This window comes from Trichosurus vulpecula, chromosome 1 (assembly GCF_011100635.1).
Source record: "Trichosurus vulpecula isolate mTriVul1 chromosome 1, mTriVul1.pri, whole genome shotgun sequence".
Taxonomy (NCBI): domain Eukaryota; kingdom Metazoa; phylum Chordata; class Mammalia; order Diprotodontia; family Phalangeridae; genus Trichosurus; species Trichosurus vulpecula.
Window position 1 is genome coordinate 64,129,464 of NC_050573.1, and position 22,357 is coordinate 64,151,820.

A 22,357-nucleotide genomic window follows, 5' to 3' on the forward strand; every position below is an offset into this window, starting at 1 on the left:
GGAGGACTGGAAAAGGCTTCTTCTAGAAGAAAGGACTTTAGCTGAGTCTTGGACGGGGCCGGGAAGGTGGGAGATGGAGAGGATACTGGAGAGGGTTCGAGGCATGGGGACCAGCCAGTGAAAATGCCTATATTTTGGAGACAACGAGTTTGATGTGAGCAAAAACCAGGAAGTCAGTGTCACTAGATTTTGGAGTACCTTGAAGAGGTGTAAGATCTTAGAAGCCAGGCAAAGAAGAAAAGGTTTAAGTTATGAAGGGTTTTAAAAGTCAAGCAGAACATTTTACATTTGATCTCGAAGCCAACTGAGATCCATTTGAATAGAGGAGTGATGTGAGTGGAGAGTGAGCTAGAGTGAGGAGAGGCTTTAGACCAACCATCAGTCTATTTTCAATCCTATACAGCTCTGACATTCTATGTTTTAAATTCCTCTTGAGCTTGAACATTTTATATTTTAAACCCTCCTCTAGTCCTATTCATAATTTAAGTCCTTTCTGTCTTTGAAACCCTATGTTCTAAGAGCCCTCCCAATACTGACATTCTAAATTCTCAAGCCCATTTTAGTAATAAACTTCTGAGACACTTTGAGATGCATTCCTAACCTTATTTTGAGTGAGACTGACTTTCAAATTAACTGAAAGTGCCCCCTGCCTATGCATTTACCTGGGCATCTGGTTGGATCTTCTCTTTTGTTCCTGAAGTACCAAGCTGTTGTTTTCCCTGGGCTCTTTCTGACAGAGAAATTTCAAAGAGGTAACTAGCCCAAGCTGTGAGTCTTCTAGGATCAAGAGAGATAGAAGCTTTGCTGGAAGTGATGTGTTTGAAAGCAGGAGTCTATTCTGTTCCCTGGGAATGATGCATGGAAATCATTGTAAGTATTTTACAGGGAGTCGGTGGACCCAGGGCTCCAATTCCCTGAGCCCCTTGTTAGAGACAAACACTGGATAGTTATCTGTCCTCCCCAACACTACAGGCTCTGCTTCCTTTGTTGAAGAAGTTGACCGAAGTTTTAAAATTTATTTTTACCCCACTGATCTCTCAGCAACATTGAGATCTCCTTGCGTTTCTGGTTCTTGTGTTTCTACTTCTCTTGCAGGAAAAGTATTTTAGATCTCGGAGCACAGAAGGTTGGAGCTGATTCAGGTCTTAGCACAAAGACCATAAGACGTCATTGCTGGGAAGGGCCTTAAGACATAGAATGCATCTAGCTTCCATGTCAGAGTCTCATTTGGGGCACAACATCACATGATCAGAGATCTAGACCTGGAAGGCACCTCAGAGACCATATATTTGGTCTAAATCATTCATGTCAGAATTAAAGGAACTGAATTTTGTGTTAAATGATGTGCCGAAGATCAAACAGCTATAACCCAGAAAGATCCTTTTCATCAGTGACCTTGGCCCTGAATCTCCCTATCTCCTCAATTCTTGGACAAGGATCACTAAGAGCCTGGTTGCACTTTGGTATTTTCACTTTTGCTCTTCCTTCCTATCACCTAGATAAACTGGGATTTTCCCTGTTCTGACAACACTCCAACTCAGGTGTAATGACCAACTTCCCTACTCAGGGCACAGATTCACAGAGCTAAAAACATAGGCTGATGTGATCATAGATTTAGTGTTGAAAGGTATTTTAGTGATCATTTTACAATTGGGGAAACTGAGCCCTAGAGAAGTTAAAAAATTGCTTGAGGTCACATAGATCAGGAGTATTAGAGTTAGGTTTCAAACCCTGGTGATCTGAGTCTAAATGCTGAGTACTTAGACCTCACATCAGAGTTTGTAAAATATTAAAGTATCAATAATTAGAAATTCTCCTCCCAAGGCCTGTCCAATCTCATTTACTTATAGGCTACTTTTCCGTATTGGTGCTCTCCTTCATGGCTTCTCCCTCTCCCTGAACAGCACTGATTTCTAATATTTCTATTATGATTATTGTAGTCCTCTTCATTTCCAAGAAGGTGGCCTGAAGCTGTGTGGATTCTGAATCTGCACAGCTGAAAACTGAAGTTGTATCTCCTTCTTCCTTCCTTCCTTCCTTCCTTCCTTCCTTCCTTCCTTCCTTCCTTCCTTCCTTCCTTCCTTCCTTCCTTCTTTCCTTCCTTCCTTCCTTCCTTCCTTCCTTCCTTCCTTCCTTCCTTCCTTCCTTCCTTCTTTCCTTCCTTCCTTCCTTCCTTCCTTCCTTCCTTCCTTCCTTCCTTCCTTCCTTCCTTCTTTCCTTTCTTCTTTCCTTCCTTTTTATTTCTTTCTCTCTTTCTTTTCTTCTCTCTCTCTGTCTCTCTCTCTTTCCCTTTCTTTTTTCTTCTTTCTTTGTTTCTCTCTTTCTTTCTCCCTATCTTCCTGTCTTTCTTTCTCCCTCCATTTCTTTCTTTTCTTCCTTTCTTCTTCCTTCTTTCTTTCCTCGTTATCCTCCTTTTCCTCCTCCTTTTTTCCTCGTTATTAATTTTATTTCTTTTCCTTAATAAGCATTTGTTTTCTTTCATACTCTCTAAAAACTCCCCAAAACACTATTGCCTTATATACAAAACAATTCTAAATAATAAAGTAAAACAAATTTCCTTGTCCCAAAATATGTGTCTCATTTTGCCTTTTGAGTACATATATTTTTTTCAACATGATGTGAGTAGGTAGCCTGGTTCATCATTTGTCTTCTGGAATCATTGTTGGTCATTGTGATGAGTAAAGATCTTAACCATTTCAAAGCTGTTTTTCTTTATTATGTTGCCATGGTGATCTGAAATGTTTTCCTAGACTTGCTCACTTTATTTTTCATTAATTCATTTTAATATACTGTCTAATCCTGTGAAACAACTTAAGAACATCAGGAATTCCTTTTCTCCCCGATCTATAATAAAACAGCATCTGAAGGATGGTGGTCGATGTGAAATACATGTTGACCAAGGATAAGCTTATGAAGAAGAAGTACATGAGTGTATGAAGGTGGGAATTAGTCCTAATTGTCAGCATGATGATCAGGTTCCCCAGCCCTGTCATCAGGTACATAAGCAGAAAGAAGGACAGGAACCTCTTCAGCTCTGGCTGTGGTGAATGGCTCAAGAGGATGAACATGGAGCCTACTGACTGATGTCCCCTTCCATGGATCTATTAAAGAGAAGATGTGGAAAGGAGATGAAAGAAGAATTTAAGAGAGTCAATTCAAATGGGAGGGGGAGAGGGTGGAGAAAGAGAGAGAAATTGGAACTAAAAAGTGAATTGTATCCCCTCATATGCATAATGGTGGGGCTTGTCTTCAGGTGCAATGTAAATGAATAGCCCAGTATTGTAATTTTGGGCCATCTTGATGGTGATGGTTGTATGCCAAGAAACAGCGTAATCTTGGATCTTCTTGACAGTGATGGCATTATGCTAAGAAACAGAGTAGGACACAGTTGTACAGCAGAGTAAAATTTAGGAAAGGAGTGCGGAGCCAACATGGCAGCTGGAAAGGAGGTACTTGCATGGCTCCCCCCTAGGTCCCTCCAAAAACCTATAAAAATGGCTCTGAACAAATTCTAGAGCTTCAGAACCCACGAAATTGTGGAGGGAAGCAGGGCTACAGCCCAGGACAGCATGAATGGTCACTGGGTAAGGTAAGGTCTATCCCACGGAGCTGGGAGTGGAGCTGAGCAGAGCCCAGCCTGGTTTGCACCCAGGCCAACCATACTCAGGACCAGGTGGAAAAGGCCCTAGCACCCTGAATCAGTGAGCTGTGGCAGTTACCAGACTTCTCAACCCTCAAACACCAAAGACAACAGAGAGGTTTAGTGGGAAAAACTGCAGGGGACAGAGTGAAAGGAATTCATAGTTCAGGGCACTGCCCCAGGGGCAGCGGAGAAGGTGCAGCTACAGAAGTACAGTTACAGTGGCTTCTCACCCCAGGCCCACCTGGGGGGAGGAATTAAGTGGCAGACCAGAGCTGGAGTGCAGAGTCTGCTTAAGATCTGGGTCTGGTCCGGGTTGGCGCTTCATGGGGGAGGAGGAGCACTGGTGTGACAGAGCTTGCTGTATAGAAACAGCGAAACACCCTCAAGTTTGGAACAAAGTACTCTCTACTCTACAAGCAGTCATACACCGACAAAAAACTCAAGGGTCAAGCAGTTGGCTGGTAACATGGCCAGGCAGCAAAAAATGGACTCAGATTCAGACTCAGACTTTGGAATCTTTCTTTCATGACAAAGAAGACCAAAACATACAGCCAGAAGAAGTCAACAAAGTCAAAGAGCCTACATCAAAAGCCTCCAAGAAAAACACGAACTGGTCTCAGGCCATGGAAGAGCTCAAAAAGGATTTGGAAAAGCAAGTAAGAGAAGTAGAGCAAAAATTGGGAAGAAAAATGAAGACTATGCAAGAGAACCATGCAAAACAAGTCAATGACTGGCTAAAGGAGACCCAAAAAATGTTGAAGAAAATAGTACCTTAAAAATAGTCTAACTCAAATGGCAAAAGAGCTCCAAAAAGCCAATGAGGAGAAGAATGCCTTGAAAGGCAAAATTACCCAAATGGAAAAGGAGGTCCAAAAGTCCACTGAAGAAAATACTGCCTTAAAAATTAGACTGGAGCAAGTGAAAGCTAGTGACTTTATGAGAAATCAAGATATTATAAAACAGAACCAAAGGAATGAAAAAGTGGAAGACAACGTGAAATATCTCATTGGAAAAACCACTGACCCAAAAAATAGATCCAGGAGAGATAGTTTAAAAAACATTTTTGGATTACCTGAAAGCCATAATCAAAAAAAGAGCCTAGATATCATCCTTCAAGAAATTATCAAGGAGAAGTGCCCTCATATTCTAAAACCAGAGGGTAAAATACAAATTGAAAGAATCCACAGACTGCCTCCTGAAAATGATCCTAAAAAGAAAACTCCTAGGAATATTGTCATCAAATTCCAGAGCTCCCAGATCAAGGAGAAAATACTGCAAGCAGCCAGAAAGAAACAATTTAAGTATTGTGTAAACACAATCAGAATAAAACAAGATCTAGCAGCTTCTACCTTAAGGGAGTGAAGGGCTTGGAATGTGATATTCCGGAGGTCAATGGAGCCAGCATTAAAACCAAGAATCACCTACCCAACAAAACTGAGTATCATGCTCCAAGGCAAAATATGTATTTTCAATAAAATAGAGGACTTTCAAGCTTTCCCAGTGAAAAGACCAAAGCTGAATAGAAAATTTAACTTTGAAGCACAATAATCAAGAGAAGCATGAAAAGGTAAACAAGAAAGAGAAATCATAAGGGACTTACTGAAGTTGAACTGTTTTGTTTACATTCCCACATGGAAAGATGATGTGTATAAGTCATGAGACCTCAGTATTAGTGTACCAGAAGGGAATATATATGAATATGTATATATAATGTATGTGTGTATGTATATATATGTACATGTGTATACATATACATATATATACATACATATATATACACACATATATATTATATATATATATATATATATATATATATATATATATATAAATTATTTCACTTAAAAGTGGCAAGAAATAGCAGTTCTGTTGGGAGGGAAGAGGGGGAAGGTGAGGGGGAATGAGTGAATCTTGCTCTCATCAGATTTGACCTGAGAAGGGAATAACATACACACTCAATTGGGTATCTTACCCCACAGGAAAGAAGGAGGAATGAGATAAAAAAGGGGGAACTACAGAAGGAGGGCAGATAGAGGGAGGAAGTAATCAAAATCAAACACTTTCGAAAAAGGACAGGATTAAGGGAGAAAACTGGATAAAGTGGGATAGAATAGGAAGGAACAAAATATAGTTAGTCTTTCACAACATGAGTACTGTGGAAGGGTTTTGCATAATGATACACCTGTGGCCTATGTGGAATTGCTTACCTTCTTAGGGGGGATGGGTGGGGAGGGAAAAACGGAGAGAACGCGGAACTCAAAATTTTGAAAGAAGATGTTCGAAAAAAAGTTTTTGCATGCAACTAGAAAATAAGATATACAGGCAATGGGACATAAACATCTATCTTTCCCTACAATAATGTAAGGGAAAAAGGGATGGGGGGGAGTGGGGTGACAGAAGGGAGGGCTGACTGGGGAACTGGGAAATCAGAATATATGCCATGTTGGAATGGGGGGGAGGGTAAAAATGGGGAGAAGAGTTTTAATTCAAGCCCTTGCGAAAATTAATGCTGAAAAGTAAGAATATTAAATAAATAAATAACGATTTAAACTAAAAAAAAAGTATCAGTAATTAGTAGCTTTCCCCCAGAGGCCTGTCCAATCTAATTTACTCATAGTTTACTTTTCCACATTGGTACACTCCTTCATGACTTCTTTCTCTCTCTGCACAGCATTGATTTCTAATATTTCTATTATGATTATTGTAGTCCTACTAATTTCCAAGGAAGTGGCCAGAGTTCCCTTTCTCAGGGGATCAGCTGTGTGGATTCTGAATCTGCACAGCTGAAAACTGAAAATCTGGCTCCTTCTTCCTTCCTCTCTCCTTTCCTTCCTCCCTTCCTTCCTTCCTTCCTTCCTTCCTTCCTTCCTTCCTTCCTTCCTTCCTTCCTTCCTTCCTTCTTTCCTTCCCCTTCTTCTTTCCTTTGATTTTCTTTTTTTCTCTTTCTTCCTTTCTTTCCTTCCTTCTTTCTTTCCTCCTTCTTCTCCTCCTTTTCCTCCTGCTTTTTTTCTGTTTCCTCTGTATTGATTTTATTTCTTTTCCTTAATAAGCATTTGTTTTCTTTCATACTCTCTAAAAAGTCTACAAAACACTGTTGCCTCATATACAAAACAATTCTACATAATCAAGTAAAACAAATTTCCTTGTCCCAAAATGCATGTCTCATTTTGCCTTTTGAGTACATATATTTTTTTCAACACGATGTTAGTAGGTAGCCTGGTTCATCATTTGTCTTCTGGAATCATTGTTAGTCATTGTGATGAGTAAAGGTCTTAACCATTTTAAAGCTTTGTTTTTATAATCTTGCCATTAATATCTGAGACGTTTTCCTAGACTTTCTCACTTTATTTTTCATTAATTCATTTTAGTATACTGTCTAATCCTGTGAAACAACTAAAGAACATCAGGCATTCTTTTGCTCCCCGATCTATAATAAAACAGCATCTTAAGGATGGTGGTCGATGTGAAATAGATGTTGACCAAGGACAAACTTATGAGGAACAAGTACATGAGTGTATGAAGGTGGGAGTTAGTCCTAATTGCCAGTATGATGATCAGGTTCCCAGCCCTGTCATCAGGTACATAAGCAGAAAGAGGAACAGGAACCTCTTCTTCTCTGGCTGGCGTGAATGGTTCAAGAGGAAAGACTTGGAGACTACTGACTTATGTCCCCTTCCATGGATGTGTTAAAGAGCACATGTGGAAAGCAGATGAAAGAAGAGTTTAAGATAGTCCATTCAAATGGGTGGGGGAGAGGGTGGACAAAGACAGAGAAATTGGAACTAAAAAATTAATTGGCTCCCCTCATGTGAATAGTGGTGGGGCTTATCTTCAGGTGCAATATAAGTGAATAGTCCAGTATTCTGATCTTGGGCCATCTTGATGGTTATGGCTCTATGTCAATAAACAGGGCAGTCTTGGATCTTGACAGTAATGGCCTTATGCTAAGAAACAGGGTAGGAGAGAGCTGTATACCAAATTAAAAGTCAGGAAAGGCCAAAGTGTGGTTCAGTAAGGTAGCTAGTAAGTTAACACAGGAAATTAAAACTGTGTCACAAACCAAAGTTAGAAGATGGATTCCAAGTTACAAAATAGAGTCCAAGAAATAGAAAAGAATCACCCAGCCATGCATATTTCTACTAGGTCAATCCACCCCTGCAGAGTTCTTACTTGGAACTGCCTTCTATCTCTGTTGTTTCCTCTTCTAACGGGTAAAGTCGTCCTGGAAATTGGAGCTGAAGTTTATGTCTGAAACTGGATTTTATAGACTTCCGCAGATGTGTGACTGGCACACTTCAAGCAAACAAGGTCAGGAAGTTCATGATAAAGTCTGAGGGAGAGTTTTTTTAGCACAATGGCAGCAAGAAACCTGAGCAAAAAATTCTCTTATTTACTCTTCAATTTCTTTTTTTTTTTCTTGGCAAGGGGTCTTTTTCCCACAGCTAGCATTCCTAGCACTATATTGAATAATAATGGTGGTAATGGACATCCTTGCTCTATCCTTGATAAATTTCTAGTTTATACCTATTACAGATAATGCTTGTTCTTGGTTTTAGGTAGGTACTAATTACCAATTTAGCAAAAGCTCCATTTATTCTTATACTTTCTAGTCTTTTTCTGCATCTGTTAATGGAATAATTTAATTTTTTTATTTTTGTCATTAATATGGTTAATATGTTTGACAGGTTTCTTAATATTGACCCATCTCTGCATTCCCGGTATAAATCAATCCTGGTTATTTAAGATGTCTCACAGTCACAAAGAGAGGCCTGCTTTTCTGGTGAGGAGCATCCTCAAGGCTCCTTTCATGTCCTTGTTTCTTGAGGGCAGGGACTATGGCACTTTATATTGGATCCCCAGAAATTTGCAGATTGCCCATCCCATAATAGCTGCTTAATAAACATTGGCTGATAAATTGATCCTGAGGTCCTGCTCATTTTATATTTGGTTTCTAAAAAAGGTTTCCTTTCCTACTAGGTCCAACATTTTCTTTTCCAATTTCTAAAGTTCCTTCCAACATTAATGTTCTATGAACTCTGTGAGAGTCACCTTGGACTCTGCTATTATACCTCCTGCATTCTAAAGTCCACCACCCCAAATTTGAACATTTTTGTCCAATGTAACTTTTCAGTCAGTCAGTCAGTCAGTGAGAATTTATTACTACGTGTTAGGCACTGTGCTGAGTCCTGGAGATAGAAAGGCAGAGAACAATCTCTGCTTCCAGGGAGCATGGCCACAAATGGGTGAGACGACATGGAAACAATGATGTGCAAACCAGGTACATATAGGACAAATCTGGGGTAGCCTCTGTGGAAAGGTACTAAGATCAAGGAGGACTGGAAAAAGCTTCTTCTAGAAGAAAGGACCTTAGCTGACTCTTGGAGGGAGCCAGGGAAGCTGGGAGGTGGAGAGGACATTGGAGAGAATTCCAGGCATGGGGACCAGCCAGTGAAAATACTTACATTCTGGAGATAGAGAGTTTGATGTGAGGAAAAACAAGGAGGTCAGTGTCACTAGATTTCAGAGTACCTGCAGAGGTATAAGATGTAAGATAACAAGAAAGATAGAAAAGGTTCAAATTATGAAGGGTTTTAAAAGCCAAGCAGAAGATTTTCATTTGATCTGAAAGCCAGTTGAGATCAATTTGAATAGAAGAATAGTGTGGTCAGACCTGTACCTTAGGAAGATCATTTTGACAGCTGAGTGAGGGATGAGCTGCAGTGAGGAGAGGCTTTAGAGAGGGAGAGCAACCAGCAGTCTATTTTCAGTCTTATGCAGCTCTGACATTCTATGTTCTAAGTTCCTTTTGAGCTTGAACATTTTATGTTGTAAACCCTCCTCTAGCCCTATTCATAATGTAAGTCTTTTTTGTCTTTGAAACCCTATGTTCTAACAGTCCTTCCAATTCTCACATTCTGTGTTCTCAAATCCCTTTTAGCAATAAGATTCTAAGATTCTTTGGGACACATTCACAACATTATTTTGTGTAAGACCAGCCTTCAAATGAACAGAAAGTGCCCACTGTCTATGCACTTAGTAGAACTGAATTTTCTCTTTTGGTCCTGAAGGATGAATCTGTTGCCTTCCCAGGGCACCAACTGACACATGTTTCAGTTGGGTAACTAACCCAACCTGTGGGTTTTTGTGGGAGGAGGAGGGCTTGGGCCTTTGCCTGGGGCGATGTGTGTGAGAGTAGGAGTCTATTCTTTTCCCTAGGAATGAGGCATGGGAATCATTGTAAGTACTTTACAGGCAGTCCTTGTACTCAGGGCTCCAATTCCCTGAGTCTCGTGTTAGAGATAAACATTGGATAATTGTCTGTTCTCCCCACCCCTACGGGCTCTGCTTCCTTTGCAGGAGAAGTTGACCTAAGTTTTAACATTTATTTTCACAACACTGCCCTATCAGCAGCATTGAGGTCTCCTTGTGTTTCTGGTTCTTGTGTTTCTAGTTCTCTTCCAGGAAAGGGAATTTAGCTTTTGGAGCACAGAAATTTGGGACTGATACAGGTCTTAGAACAGAGACCATAAGACATCAACTCTAGGAAGAGCCTTAAGACATAGAATGCATGCTGCTTCCATGTTGGAGTCTCATTTGGGGCACAGCATCACATGATCAGAGATCTAGACCTGGAAGGGACCTCAGAGACCGTCTATGTAGTCTAAATTATTCATTTTAAAATTAAAGAAACTGAATTTTAGATCAAATCATGTGCCCAAATCAAACAGGTATGCTCCAAAAATAGTCTTTTCAATGTTGCTAATCTAATTTAAGGATCAGTGACCTTTGCCCTGAATCTCACTGTCTCTTCAAGTCTTGTGCAAGAACCACTAAGAGCCTGGTTGTAATTCAGTCTTTTTAGTTTTGAAGTTCATTCCTCTCACCCAGATCAACTGGGAATTTCACTGTTTGGCAACACTCCAACTCAGTTGTAATGACCAACTTCCCTTCTCAGGGCATAGATTCACAGAGCTGAAAACACAGTCTGATGTGATCATAGATTTAGGGTTGAAAGGAATGTTAGTGATCATTTTACAATTGGGCAAACTGAGTCTTAGGTAAGCTAAAAGAATTATCTGAGGTCACATAGCTTGGAAGTATGGGAGTTAGGTTTCAAACCCTGGTCCTCTGAGCCTAAATGCTGGGTACTTAGAACTCACATCAGTTTGTAAAATATAAAAGTATCTGTAATTAGTATCTTTCTCCCAGAGGCTTGTCAAATATCATTTACTTATAGGTTACTTTTCCATATTGGTGCTCTCCTTCTTCGCTTCTTTCTCTCTCTGCACAGCATTTATTTCTAATATTTCTGTTATGATTATTGTAGTCCTCCTAATTTCTAAGAAGGTGGCCAGAGTTCACTTTCTCAGGGGATCAGTTGTGTGTATTCTGAATCTGCACAGCTGAAAACTGAAAAAGTAGCTCCTTCTTTACTTCCTTCCTTCCTTCCTTCCTTTCTTCTTTTCTTCCTTTTTCTTTCTTTCTTTTTCTCTTTTTCTCTCTCTTTCTTTCTCTTTCTTTTTACTCTCTTTCTTTCTCTCTCTCTCTCCTTCTCTCTCTTTCCTTCTTCCTTCCTTCCTTCTTTTCTTCCTTCTTTCCTTCCTTCCCTCCTTCCATCTTTCCCTCCCTCCCTCCCTTCCTCCCTCCCTTTCTTCCTTCCTTCCTTCCTTCCTTCCTTCCTTCCTTCCTTCCTTCCTTTCTTCTTTTCTTCCTTTTTCTTTCTTTCTTTTTCTCTCTTTTTCTCTCTCTTTCTTTCTCTTTCTTTTTACTCTCTTTCTTTCTCTCTCTCTCTCTCCTTCTCTCTCTTTCCTTCTTCCTTCCTTCCTTCTTTTCTTCCTTCTTTCCTTCCTTCCCTCCTTCCATCTTTCCCTCCCTCCCTCCCTTCCTCCCTCCCTCTCTTCCTTCCTTCCTTCCTTCCTTCCCTCCTTCCTTCCTTCCTTTTTTTCTTTCTTTCCTCCTTCTTCTCCTCTTTTTCCTCCTCCATTTTTCTTTTTCCTCCTTATTGACTGCATTTATTTTACTTAATAAGCCTTTGTTCCCTTTCATACTCTCTAAAAGCTCCACAAAACACTATTGTCATATACACGACAAATCCACATAATCATATAAAACAAATTTCCATATAACAAAGTATGTCTTGTTTGGCCCTTTGAGTACATATATATTTTTCAACATGAAGTGAGCAGGTAGCCTGTTTCATCATTTGCTTCTGGAATCATTATTAGTCATTGTGATGAGTAAAGATCTTAACCATTTGAAAGCTGCTTCCCTTTATAGTGTTGCCATGATTATCTGAAATGTTTTCCTAGACTTTCTCACTTTATTTTTCACTAATTCATTTTAGTATATTGTCTCATCCTGTGAAATAAGTAAAGAACACCAGGGGTTCTTTGGCACACTTATCTATAACAAAACAGCAACTTAATGATGGTGGTGGATGTGAAATAGATGTTGACCAAGGACAAGCTTATGAGGAAGAAATACATGAGTGTGTGAAGGTGGGAATTAGTCCTAATTGCCAGTACAATGAGCAGGTTCTCTAGCCCTGTCATCAGGTACGCAAGCAGAAAGAAGGAGAACAGGAGCCTCTTCTGCTCTGGCTGGCGTGAATGGCTCAAGAGGATGAACTCAGAGAGTACTGACTGATGTCCCCTTCCATGGATCTGTTAAAGAACACATGTGGAAAGGAGATGAAACAAGAATTTAAGACAGTCTATTCAAATGGGTGTCAGAGACAGTGGAGACAGGCAGAGAAATTGGAACTAACAATGAATAGTCTCCCCTCATATGCATAGTGGTGGGGCTTATCTTCAGGTGCAATGTAAGTAAATAGTCCAGTATTCTAATCTTGGGCCATCTTGATGGTGATGGCTCTATGCCAAGAAACAGGGTAATCTATGATCTTCTTGATAATGATGGCATTATGCTAAGAAACAGGGTAGGAGACTGTTGTATAGCAGGTTAAAAGTCAGGAAAGGCTAAGGTGTGGTTCAGCAAGGTAGCTAGTAAGTCAATATAGGAAATTAAAACTGTGTCACAAAGCAAAGTTAGGACATAGATTCCAGGTTACAAAATACAGTCCAAGAAATAGACAAGAATCACCCAGCCATGCATATTTCTACTAGACAATCTCCTCCTGCAGACTTCTTACTTGGAACTTCTTTCTGTCTCTGTGTTCTCTTCTTCTAATGGGTAAAATTCTCTGGGAAATAGGAGCTGAAGTTAATGTCTCAAACTTGATTTTGTAGACTTCAGCAGATGTGTGACCTGCATGCTTCAAGCAGTGTCAGGAAGTTCACAATAAAGTTGGATGTAGAGTTTTTCTGGGCACAATGGCAGCAAGAAGCCTGAGCAAGAAATTCTCTTATTTACCTTTCAATATATTTTTTTTGTCAAGGGGTCTTTTTTCCCACAGCCAGCATTCTTAGTACTATATTGAATAGTAATGGTGGTAATGGACATCCTTGCTTTATCCTTCATGAATCTCTGGATTATCCCCATTATAGATAATGTTGTTCTCAGTTTTAGATAGGCCCTAATTATCAATTTAGCAAAAGCACCATTTATTCCTACATTTCTGGTCTTTTTCTGCATCTATTAACGGAATAATTTAATTTTTGTTGTTTTTATTAGTAATATGGTTAATACAGGTTTGATACGTTTTCTAGTATTGACCCATCCCTACATTCCTGGTATAAATCAAGTCTGGTTATTGAGGATGTCTCATAGTCACAAAGACAGACCTGGTTTCCTAGTTAAGAGCATCCTCAAGGCTCGTTTCATGTCCTTGTTCCTTAGGCTGTAGATGAAAGGGTTCAGCATAGGAGTGACCACAGTGTAAATCACGGCTGCTGCCATGTCCTGTTGTGCTGTGTGGGTGGATGTGGGGCTGAAGTACACTCCAATGATTGTCCCATAGAACAGAGAGACCACAGCGAGGTGTGAGCCACAGGTGGAGAAAGCTTTCCACTTCCCCACAATAGATGGGATCTTGAGCACAGTCACAAAAATTCGGACATAGGAGATAAGGATGCCAATGAAAGGGATGAGAACTGTTAGTGACCCCACTGTGTTGACCATCAGGTCATTGATGAAGGTGTCTGAACAGGCCAACTTTAGCAGGGCACTGAGGTCACAGAAGAAATGGGGGATTTCATTGTGGCTGCAGAATGAGAGTTGGGTCAGGAGACTAGTGTGTGTCAGGGCATTAGCACAAGCCCAAAGCCAGCACACTGCTACCAGAAGGACACAGACCCTTGGGGTCATGACCATGGCATAGTGTAATGAGGCACATATAGCCACATAGCGGTCATAGGCCATGGAGGCAAGGAGGATGCTATCTGTTCCTGCAAACCAATAGAAGAAGAAGACTTGTGCCAGGCAGCTGGTGTAAAGAATTGCTTTGTTCCCATATATATAATTAACCACTATCTTGGGGATGGTGGTGGAGGTGTAGAGGATGTCGACCAGGGACAAGTTGGTAAGGAAGAAGTACATGGGGGTGTGCAGACGTGAGTCTGTCCTGATGGCCATAATGATGAACAAATTCCCCAACCCTGTGATCAGGTACATAATCAGGAATACAAGGAACATGTGCCTCTCCTGCTCTGGCTGGTCTGTAAGGCCCAGGAGGATGAATTCAGAGACTCTTGAATAATTTTCCCCCTCCATGGGTCTGTTAGGAAAAACATGAGTAAAGAAAGAAATAAAAATTTAAAACAGCCTATTCAAAATTGATTTGAGATTTTTTCCTTTAAAATCAGTGTAGAGTTAAAAGACATATAGGATAGTGGAAAACATAATTGCACTGAAGGAAATAGCAAAGATAATGGACTGTGATGGAAAAAATAGAGGGAATCCAGAAAAGATGTCCCACAATAACAACTGATAAGTGGAAAAAGCATAAACAAACATTTTCACAAGATCGGCAAATTATAAGTAACCACGCAAAATTATGCTCAAAATCCCTGATAATAAGAAAAATAGGAATGAAAAAAATTCTTAGTTTTCACTTCATGCTCTTAAAATTGGCAAATGTGATAAAATATTAGAGTGCTCAGAGTTAGAGGTTCTACAGGAAGATAGGCATGGTTATGTCCTTTTGGCAGGATTGTGAAGTGACCTAAATATATTCATTTTCAATTTGAAATCATTCAACATATTTGGCTAACCTGTTCATGTTCTTTATATCAGAGATCCCAATGCTAGGCATATAAGTTAAGGAGGGCAAAGGCTTTGTTGTTACAAAAGTCATAACATCCTTTGTGGTGACAATTACCTGAACAAAAGTAGATAAATGACTATTGATCTTGGAAGTTTGTTATTATTTTATCTTGCTCTATTGAGGTACCTCCTTAATAATTTTGCCTATTTTTTTATTATAATTAAGATTTTTTGTTTTTGGTTTACAACACTCTGTTCCACATAATTTTGAGGTCCAGATTTTCCTTCCCCTCCCACTACCCCTTCCCTCCCCGAGACGTCATGGAATCTGATATATCTTTTACATATAAGTTCACATTGAACTTATTTACACAATAGTCAAGTTGTAAAGAAGAATCATGACCAATTGAAAGAATCATGAGAAAGAAGAAAATAAATAAAAAAAAGAACAAAAACAAAAGAGGAAAAAAAGAGAAAAAAATGGAGAGCATACAGTGTGATTCTATCTGCATTCAGACTCCATAGCTCTTTCTCTGTATGTAGATAGCTCTCTCCATCATGAGTCCTTTGGAGTTGTCTTTGAACCTTGTCATGCTGATAAGAGTGAAGTCTGTCAGGGTTAGTTGTCACTGAATCCATATATCTTTGGTTGTGTGTAAAGTTCTCCTGGTTCTGCTCTGGTCACTCAGCATTATATCATGTAGGTTTTTCCAGGTTATTATGAAGTCCGTATCTTCCTCATTTCTTATAGCACAATGGTTTTCCATTACCTTCATACACCACAACTTGCTCAGCCATTCGCCTATTGATGGGCATCCCCTTGATTTCCAATTCTTTGCTACTACAAAAAGAGCTGCTATAAATATTTTTTGTACATAGGGGTCCTTTTCCCACCTGTGTGATCTCTTTGGAATACAACCATAGAAGTGGTATTGCAGGGTTAAAAGGTATGAACATTTTTATAGCCCTTTGGGTAGAGTTCCAAATGGCTCTCCAGAATGGCTGGATCAGTTCACAATTCCACCAGCAATGTAACAATGTTCCAATTTACCCACATCCTCTCCACCATTTATTATTTTCCTTTTTTGTCACTTTAGCCAATCTGACAGGAGAGATGTGGTACCTAAGAGTTGTTTTGATTTGCATTTCTCTAATCAGTAGTGATTTAGAGCATTTTTTCATATGCCTATAGATAACTTTATTTCTTTCTCTGAATACTGCCTATTCATATCCTTTGACCATTTCTCGATTGGGGAAGGACTTGTATTCCTCTAAATTTGGCTCAGTTCCCTGCATGTTTTAGAGATGAGGCCTTCATCAGAGACACTAGTTGTAAAGATTTTCTCCTAATTTTCTGCTTCCCTCCTAATCTTTGTTGCTTCGGGTTTTTTATACAAAAACATTTCAATATAGCATAATCAAAGTTACCCATTTTGCATTTTGTAAGGCTGTCTATCTCTTCTTGTGCCATGAATTCTTTGCTTTTCCATAAATCTGATAGGTAAACTATTCCTTGCTTTCACAAATTACTTATAGTATGGAATTACATTCTTGCTAGCAGCTGCTGTGGGGGTATAAGATCCACCAAGAACCAGCACCCAGAAAGTTGCCAACACAGATTCTTTCGATCTGCTTTACCAAGGAAAGTTAAGGGGTTAACAATCTTATTTTAAACTAACACACAAATATCATTCACTTAGTTCAGCGGAAATAAACAGCACCCTGGACTTCAGGCCAAATACAAACAAATTACAAATGTCAGCAGAGAGACCTTGTCTGATTCAAATCACAACACATAGTTACCAGAGCAGAACCAACCTCTGAGTTGTGAAGCTGGGGGGGCAGTTGCAGCTTACCCAGAGTCTCAACACTCCTTCAGTGAGTGTACCCCCAAAAGCCAAAGGCCAAGCTGTCCTCAATTATATCTTGTTCAGAGCCCTGAGGGCTCTGACCTCACCCAGGCTGAGTGTGGGATAGTTCTCCATCCCCAGTATCACATCATATACAAGTCTCATAATTGCGCTTATAATTGTTTCTGTGCTGAGAAATAACCAAGACAAAAAGATCCCACTTTATCTACTCCATTCAAACAAAGTCCAGAATCATTAAAGGCACTTAAGAAAAGAAAAACAAAAAGTCCCACCTTAATTACTATTACATAGTGTCAGCCTTCATTCCTAAATCATGAACCCATTTTGATTTTATTTTGGTATATGGTGTAAGATATTGATCTATGCCCAGTTTCTGCCCTAACGTTTTCCAATTTTCCCGTAAGTTTTTGTGAAATAGTGAATTCTTAGCCCAGATGCTGGATTCTTTGGGTTTATCAAAGAGTAGATTGCTATAGTCATTGACTTCTCCGTCTTGTGTACCTATCCTATTCCACTGATCCATGACTCTGTTTCTTACCAGTACCAGGGAGTTTTTTTGGCAGCTGCTTTATAGTACAGTTTAATATCTCGTATGGCTAGGCCACTTTCCCTAGCATTTCTTTTCATTAATTCCCTAGATATTCAAGACCACTTGTTCCTCCAGATGAATTTTGTTATTATTTTATCCAGTTCTGTAAAATAATTTTTTGGTAGTTTGATGGGTATGGCACTGAATAAATAAATTAATTTAGTCAAAATTGACATTTTTATTGTGTTAGCTTGGCCTAACCATGACCAGCTGATATTTTTCTATTTATTTAGTTCTAACTTTATTTGTGTGAAAAGTGTTTCATAATTATGTTCATATAGGCCCTGGGTTTGTCTTGTCAGATTGACTCCCAAATATTTTATACTGTTCACAGTAACTTTGAATGGAATTTCTCTTTCTATCCCTTGCTGTTGGGCTTTTTTAGTGATCTTTAGGAATGCCGTGGATTTATATGGGTTTATTTTATGTCCTGCTATTCTGCTAAAGTTGTTTATTATTTCAAGTAGTTTTTTACCTGAGTCTCTAGGCTTCTCCAAGTAAATCATCATATCATCTGCAAAAAGTGATACTTTAGTTTCTTCTTTGCCAATTCTAATTCCTTCAATTTCTTGTTATTATTTTGTCCTGATCTATGAGGCACCTCTTTAATAATTTTTCCTTGATCTTATAGCTAAAAAATTAAGGACCAAGAGTCATCCAGCTAGGATGTAGTAGTAGAAGAATTAAAATCAGGGATCCTGACAACTGGTTCTATGCTGTATCCCATTGGACTGTTTTTTGTGTAGATCAAGAGGCGAACAGAATGAATTTCAAAATAGAGAAAAGTCATTCGAAAAAATACTGGGCTAATGGAGCTCATTGACAACAGAGACATCATAATCAGAGCTACACTTAAAAAATTAATGTAAATTCTCAATAAGCATAATGCATGAGCCATCAGTCTAACTTTGTAATTGGTTGATGTTGCTAATTTTTATTTATCAAAATCCAGGGTTTGGTCTGGAAAGTTGGGGTGGAAAATGATGTGTCTAACGTTTAAGGACCAGTCAATTTGAGTTAAGAGAATCTCTTTACCAAATTGCACACAGGATGTTGTTTTTTAAACAGCACCACTCAAATGAAGCTATAGAGGGATTATAATCTGCATTAGTGGAGGGAGGGTTTTATAGATGAGATGATAGATCCTTAAAGTAGTGTAGCAACCAGAGGAATTTAAGGTTCAGTCATGTCTATCATTTTGACTTCAAATTTTTTTTTTGTTCTTAGGGTAGAGTCATTTACTTGGTTTCTTGATAGTATTTTATCCATAGACACTGTAATCCTTCGTACTGGATGGGAAGATTTGGATCTGAAAACAATATCAGCCATTGGCACGAAACACAGAGAGAAAGGTTCCTACATGTCCTTTGTGCAACACCTGTTAACATGATACTATTTTAAACAAATTTGCAAAATTGATAAGCATGCCAGAGAGCACCAAGTTTCATCTATACTCAACTGTTTCTATATTAAAAGAGACCCATGTTATCTGGGATTATAAGACTGTAATAGCAACAGTCACTCATGTGCTTCTTTCCTTTGAAAGTATAAAATTTGCCTTGGAAATGATAGAGGTGATGAATGATAGAAATACCAAATACTGTGTGAACATCCTAATGAAGGGTACATTGGTATATACACAATGCAATGATGATGGGAGCCTTGGGATCTTTGGATTTAGGCAATGGATATTTTTTTTTTGATGCTAAAATTTTAGTTGAGGTATTTCAACCTTCTGAGAATGTTAACAGCACGAGACATTGTTAAGCGGTTTAAGGATATATGCCTAGACAATATCTGAACTGAGAAAGCAGAGAACTTGAACACATATGAACAGATATATGGACATGTTTATTATAGCTGAGAAATGATTTTCTGTTTTCTATAAAGATCTTGTAGATACTGTTTTTATTGCTTTGCATTTTGTTGTTACTGTATGAGATACTACCAGAGCCAGTAGGAAACACAGACGTGGAAGAATAAGAGCAGTAGAGAACAAATAATTCATAGGGGAGAATAATCTAAAATGGAGGTGACAGTCAAGCCAAGACCATGGCCTCAGACATCTAAAAGAATGCACAGCATGTAGGTGAGTAGTAAGATGGATACTTGTAATAGGATGCACATTTTAAATTATTTCACTGAGACTTGGATGGGAGAAACCCATGGCTAAAATTAATTTGATAAGTTACATTTTATACAAAAGCACAAAACACCCAAAGAGATGGATAGTCTAGTAGCACTAGATATTTAGACAGTATAGTTATGTGAGGAAATCTACAAAAGAGAGAGGAGGAACAACATGTATTCAATTATTATTCCTATGTGAATGATTCTCATATCCTCTTATCCAGGCCTAACCTTTCTCTTGATCTCTGGTCTCCTAACTATAGCTGCAACCTGGACATCTTGAACTGGATGTCGCCTTTTTTGTTTAGTTACCTCAGTGGTTGATGACTCTTCCTTACCCCATTTGGGGTTTTCTTGGCAGAGATACTGGCATGGTTTGCCATTTCCTGCTGAATAAGGATGTTTTGGGGAGTGAGATAAGACAGGAGATTCTGAAAGTGACAATTTCTGTATCCTTGTCTGAAAACTGGGTTCAACTCCAACTTCTAAGAGTTGAGATACAGAGTCATCATTGTGTAGGACAAAGAGAATTGGAATGGGACTCAGGAGACCTAGGTTGTAGCCCCATGTCTTCCACTAATAGATGCTATTATTTGGATCAGCTTTTGCTCCTGGTAGCTGAGTTTTCACAAGTTGGTCTTTAAGTCCTTTCCGTGCTTGATAGTCTATTGTATAAAGTCCCATCTAGCTCTGATGCTCCAGCTCTAACATTCTGTGTTTTCTAGTCTCAGGTCCTTTTCAGCTCTAGCATTTAGTTTTTCTATATTCTAAAGGTGCTTTCAGCATTCATTACCTCTATTCTAAAGCTGTGATGTCAAACTCAAAATGAAATAGGTCCACTAATTTATAATAAAGCTTCCTGTATGCTACATAATGACTTACTTTCAAACTATTATGTTATTTACATTTTGTCATATTTTTATGTTTTTGTTAAATATTTCCCAGTTACATTTCAATCTGGCTCTGAGAGTACTTATGAGAGATGTGGGCCATGTGCCTCCTGCTTTGAGGGTTGGACATCTCTGTTCAAAACCTCTTCTGGATCTTATATTCTATATTGTCAGGGACTTCTGTCTCTGACATTTTTTGCTTCAATGACTCTCCTAGTTCTGAATCACCTTTTCTTTGAAATAATCTTGTCTTAGAACCCACTGACTCATTTTACAAATGATACAACTAAATTACAGCATAGGGACCAATTGTAAGGCTATTTATAGGTGTATGCAGTTCTGACATTTTATGTTCTCAGTCCTTTCTGAGCCTGAACATTTCATATTCTGAGGTCTTCTTTAGCCCTATTCATATATAAATCCTTTCTGTCTTTGAAATCCTATGTTCTATGTTCCAACAGCCCATCCAGTTCTGATATTCCACATTTTCAAATCCCTTTTGGCAATAAGTTTTTGAGATTCTTCGAAGTACATTCACAACTTTACGTTGCGTGAGACTGACCTTCAACTGAACAGAAATGCCCTCTGTCTGTGCATTTACTTGGGTGTTTGGGCTGGATCTTCTTTTTGTTCTTGAAGAATTGTGCTATTGCCTTCCCAGGGCCCCTACTGACAGATAAGTTTCAAATTGGTAAGTAGCCCAAGCTGTGGGCTCTTAGCTGTGGGCAAGCAAACCAGGTCTAGAATCCATATGGCTAGATCCCCAGACAGACATTCATATTCATGAAAGTAAAGCATTCTCTCTTTCCTTGTGTGATAATCTTCTTTCCTCTTTTGTGTATGGAGAGAGGAGTAGGCTGAATCTTGCATTTAAAAATAGCACTGTCTTCCAGAAAGGTAATTGTAATACTATAACACATTCCATTGACATTTCCTAGCCTCTCTGTTCTTCCTGATGTACATGAGTTTCCATGTCCCACCCCTGTGCCTCTGCACTGGCTGTGCCCTGTGCCCTGAATGTTCTGCTTTCTCATCTCTGCCTGTTGAAATGACCAGTTGCTTTTCAAAGTCAGCCTGATGACTTTTTATGTAAAACCTCTCCTGATGTATTGAGCAGCCAGCTCAGTTGTTTGTCTCTGTCCTCCCCAAAATCACTTTTCAATTATTTTGATTTATTCTATAAACGCTCACATATGTACATGCCACCTCCACAGTTAGAGTAAAAGTTCCTTGAGGGCAGGGACTACTGCACTTTAAATTGGATCCCCAGCAATTTGCCTGTTGCCTGTCACATAATAGCTGCTTAATAAACATTGGCTGATAGATTGATTCTAAAGTCCCTCCCACTTCTAAATTTGGTTTCTAAAAAAAACATTTGCTTTCCTACTAGGTCCACCATTTTCTTTTCTAAGTTCTAAAGATCCTTCCAAAATTCGTATTTTATTAACTGTGTGTGAGAGCCACCTTGAACTCTGCTATTATATCTCCTACCCTCTAAGGGCAGCCCCACAACACCAGCTTCAACATTTTATGTCCAAATGAACTTGTCAGTCTGTCAGTCAGTCAGTCAGTCAGTGAGCATTTATTACTATGTGCCAGGCACTGTGCTGAGCCCTGGAGATACAAAGGCAGAGAACAATCTCTGCTCCCAGGGAGCTTGCCCTCTAATGGGTGAGACGACATGCAAAGAACAGTGTGCAAACCAGGTACGTGTAAGACAAATCTGGTGTAGTCTCTGTGGAAAGGCACTAATATTAAGGAGGACTGGAAAAGGCTTCTTCTAGAAGAAAGCACTTCAGCTGAGCCTTGGAGGGAGCCGGGAAGCTGGGAGGCAGAGAGGACATTGGAGAGACTTCCAGGCATGGGGACCAGCCAGTGAAAATGCTTATATTCTTGAGATAGAGAATTTGATTTGAGGGAAAGCCAGGAGGTCGGTGTCACTAGATTTCAGAGTACCTGCAGTGGTGTAAAATGTAAGAAGCTGGGAAAGGTAGAAAAGGTTCAAATTATGAAGTGTTTTATAAGCTAGGCAGAATATTTTATATTTGATCTCAAAGCCAACTCAGATTCA

At 39.2% G+C, this 22,357-nt stretch overlaps 1 protein-coding gene across 1 annotated transcript; it reads right to left on the reverse strand.

Annotated features, from left to right (window-relative positions):
• Window positions 1-13,372: 13,372 nt before the first annotated feature.
• LOC118834143 (olfactory receptor 1361-like) lies at window positions 13,373-14,314 on the reverse strand. The gene has a single exon (XM_036741586.1). It carries the CDS (start codon window positions 14,312-14,314, stop codon window positions 13,373-13,375), a length of 942 nt encoding a protein of 313 aa, XP_036597481.1.
• Window positions 14,315-22,357: the final 8,043 nt, after the last annotated feature.

Bases quoted from the DNA above. Each gene is read 5' to 3' on its own strand.
- LOC118834143 (XM_036741586.1), bottom strand. From the start codon at position 14,314: ATGGAGGGGGAAAATTATTCAAGAGTCTCTGAATTCATCCTCCTGGGC.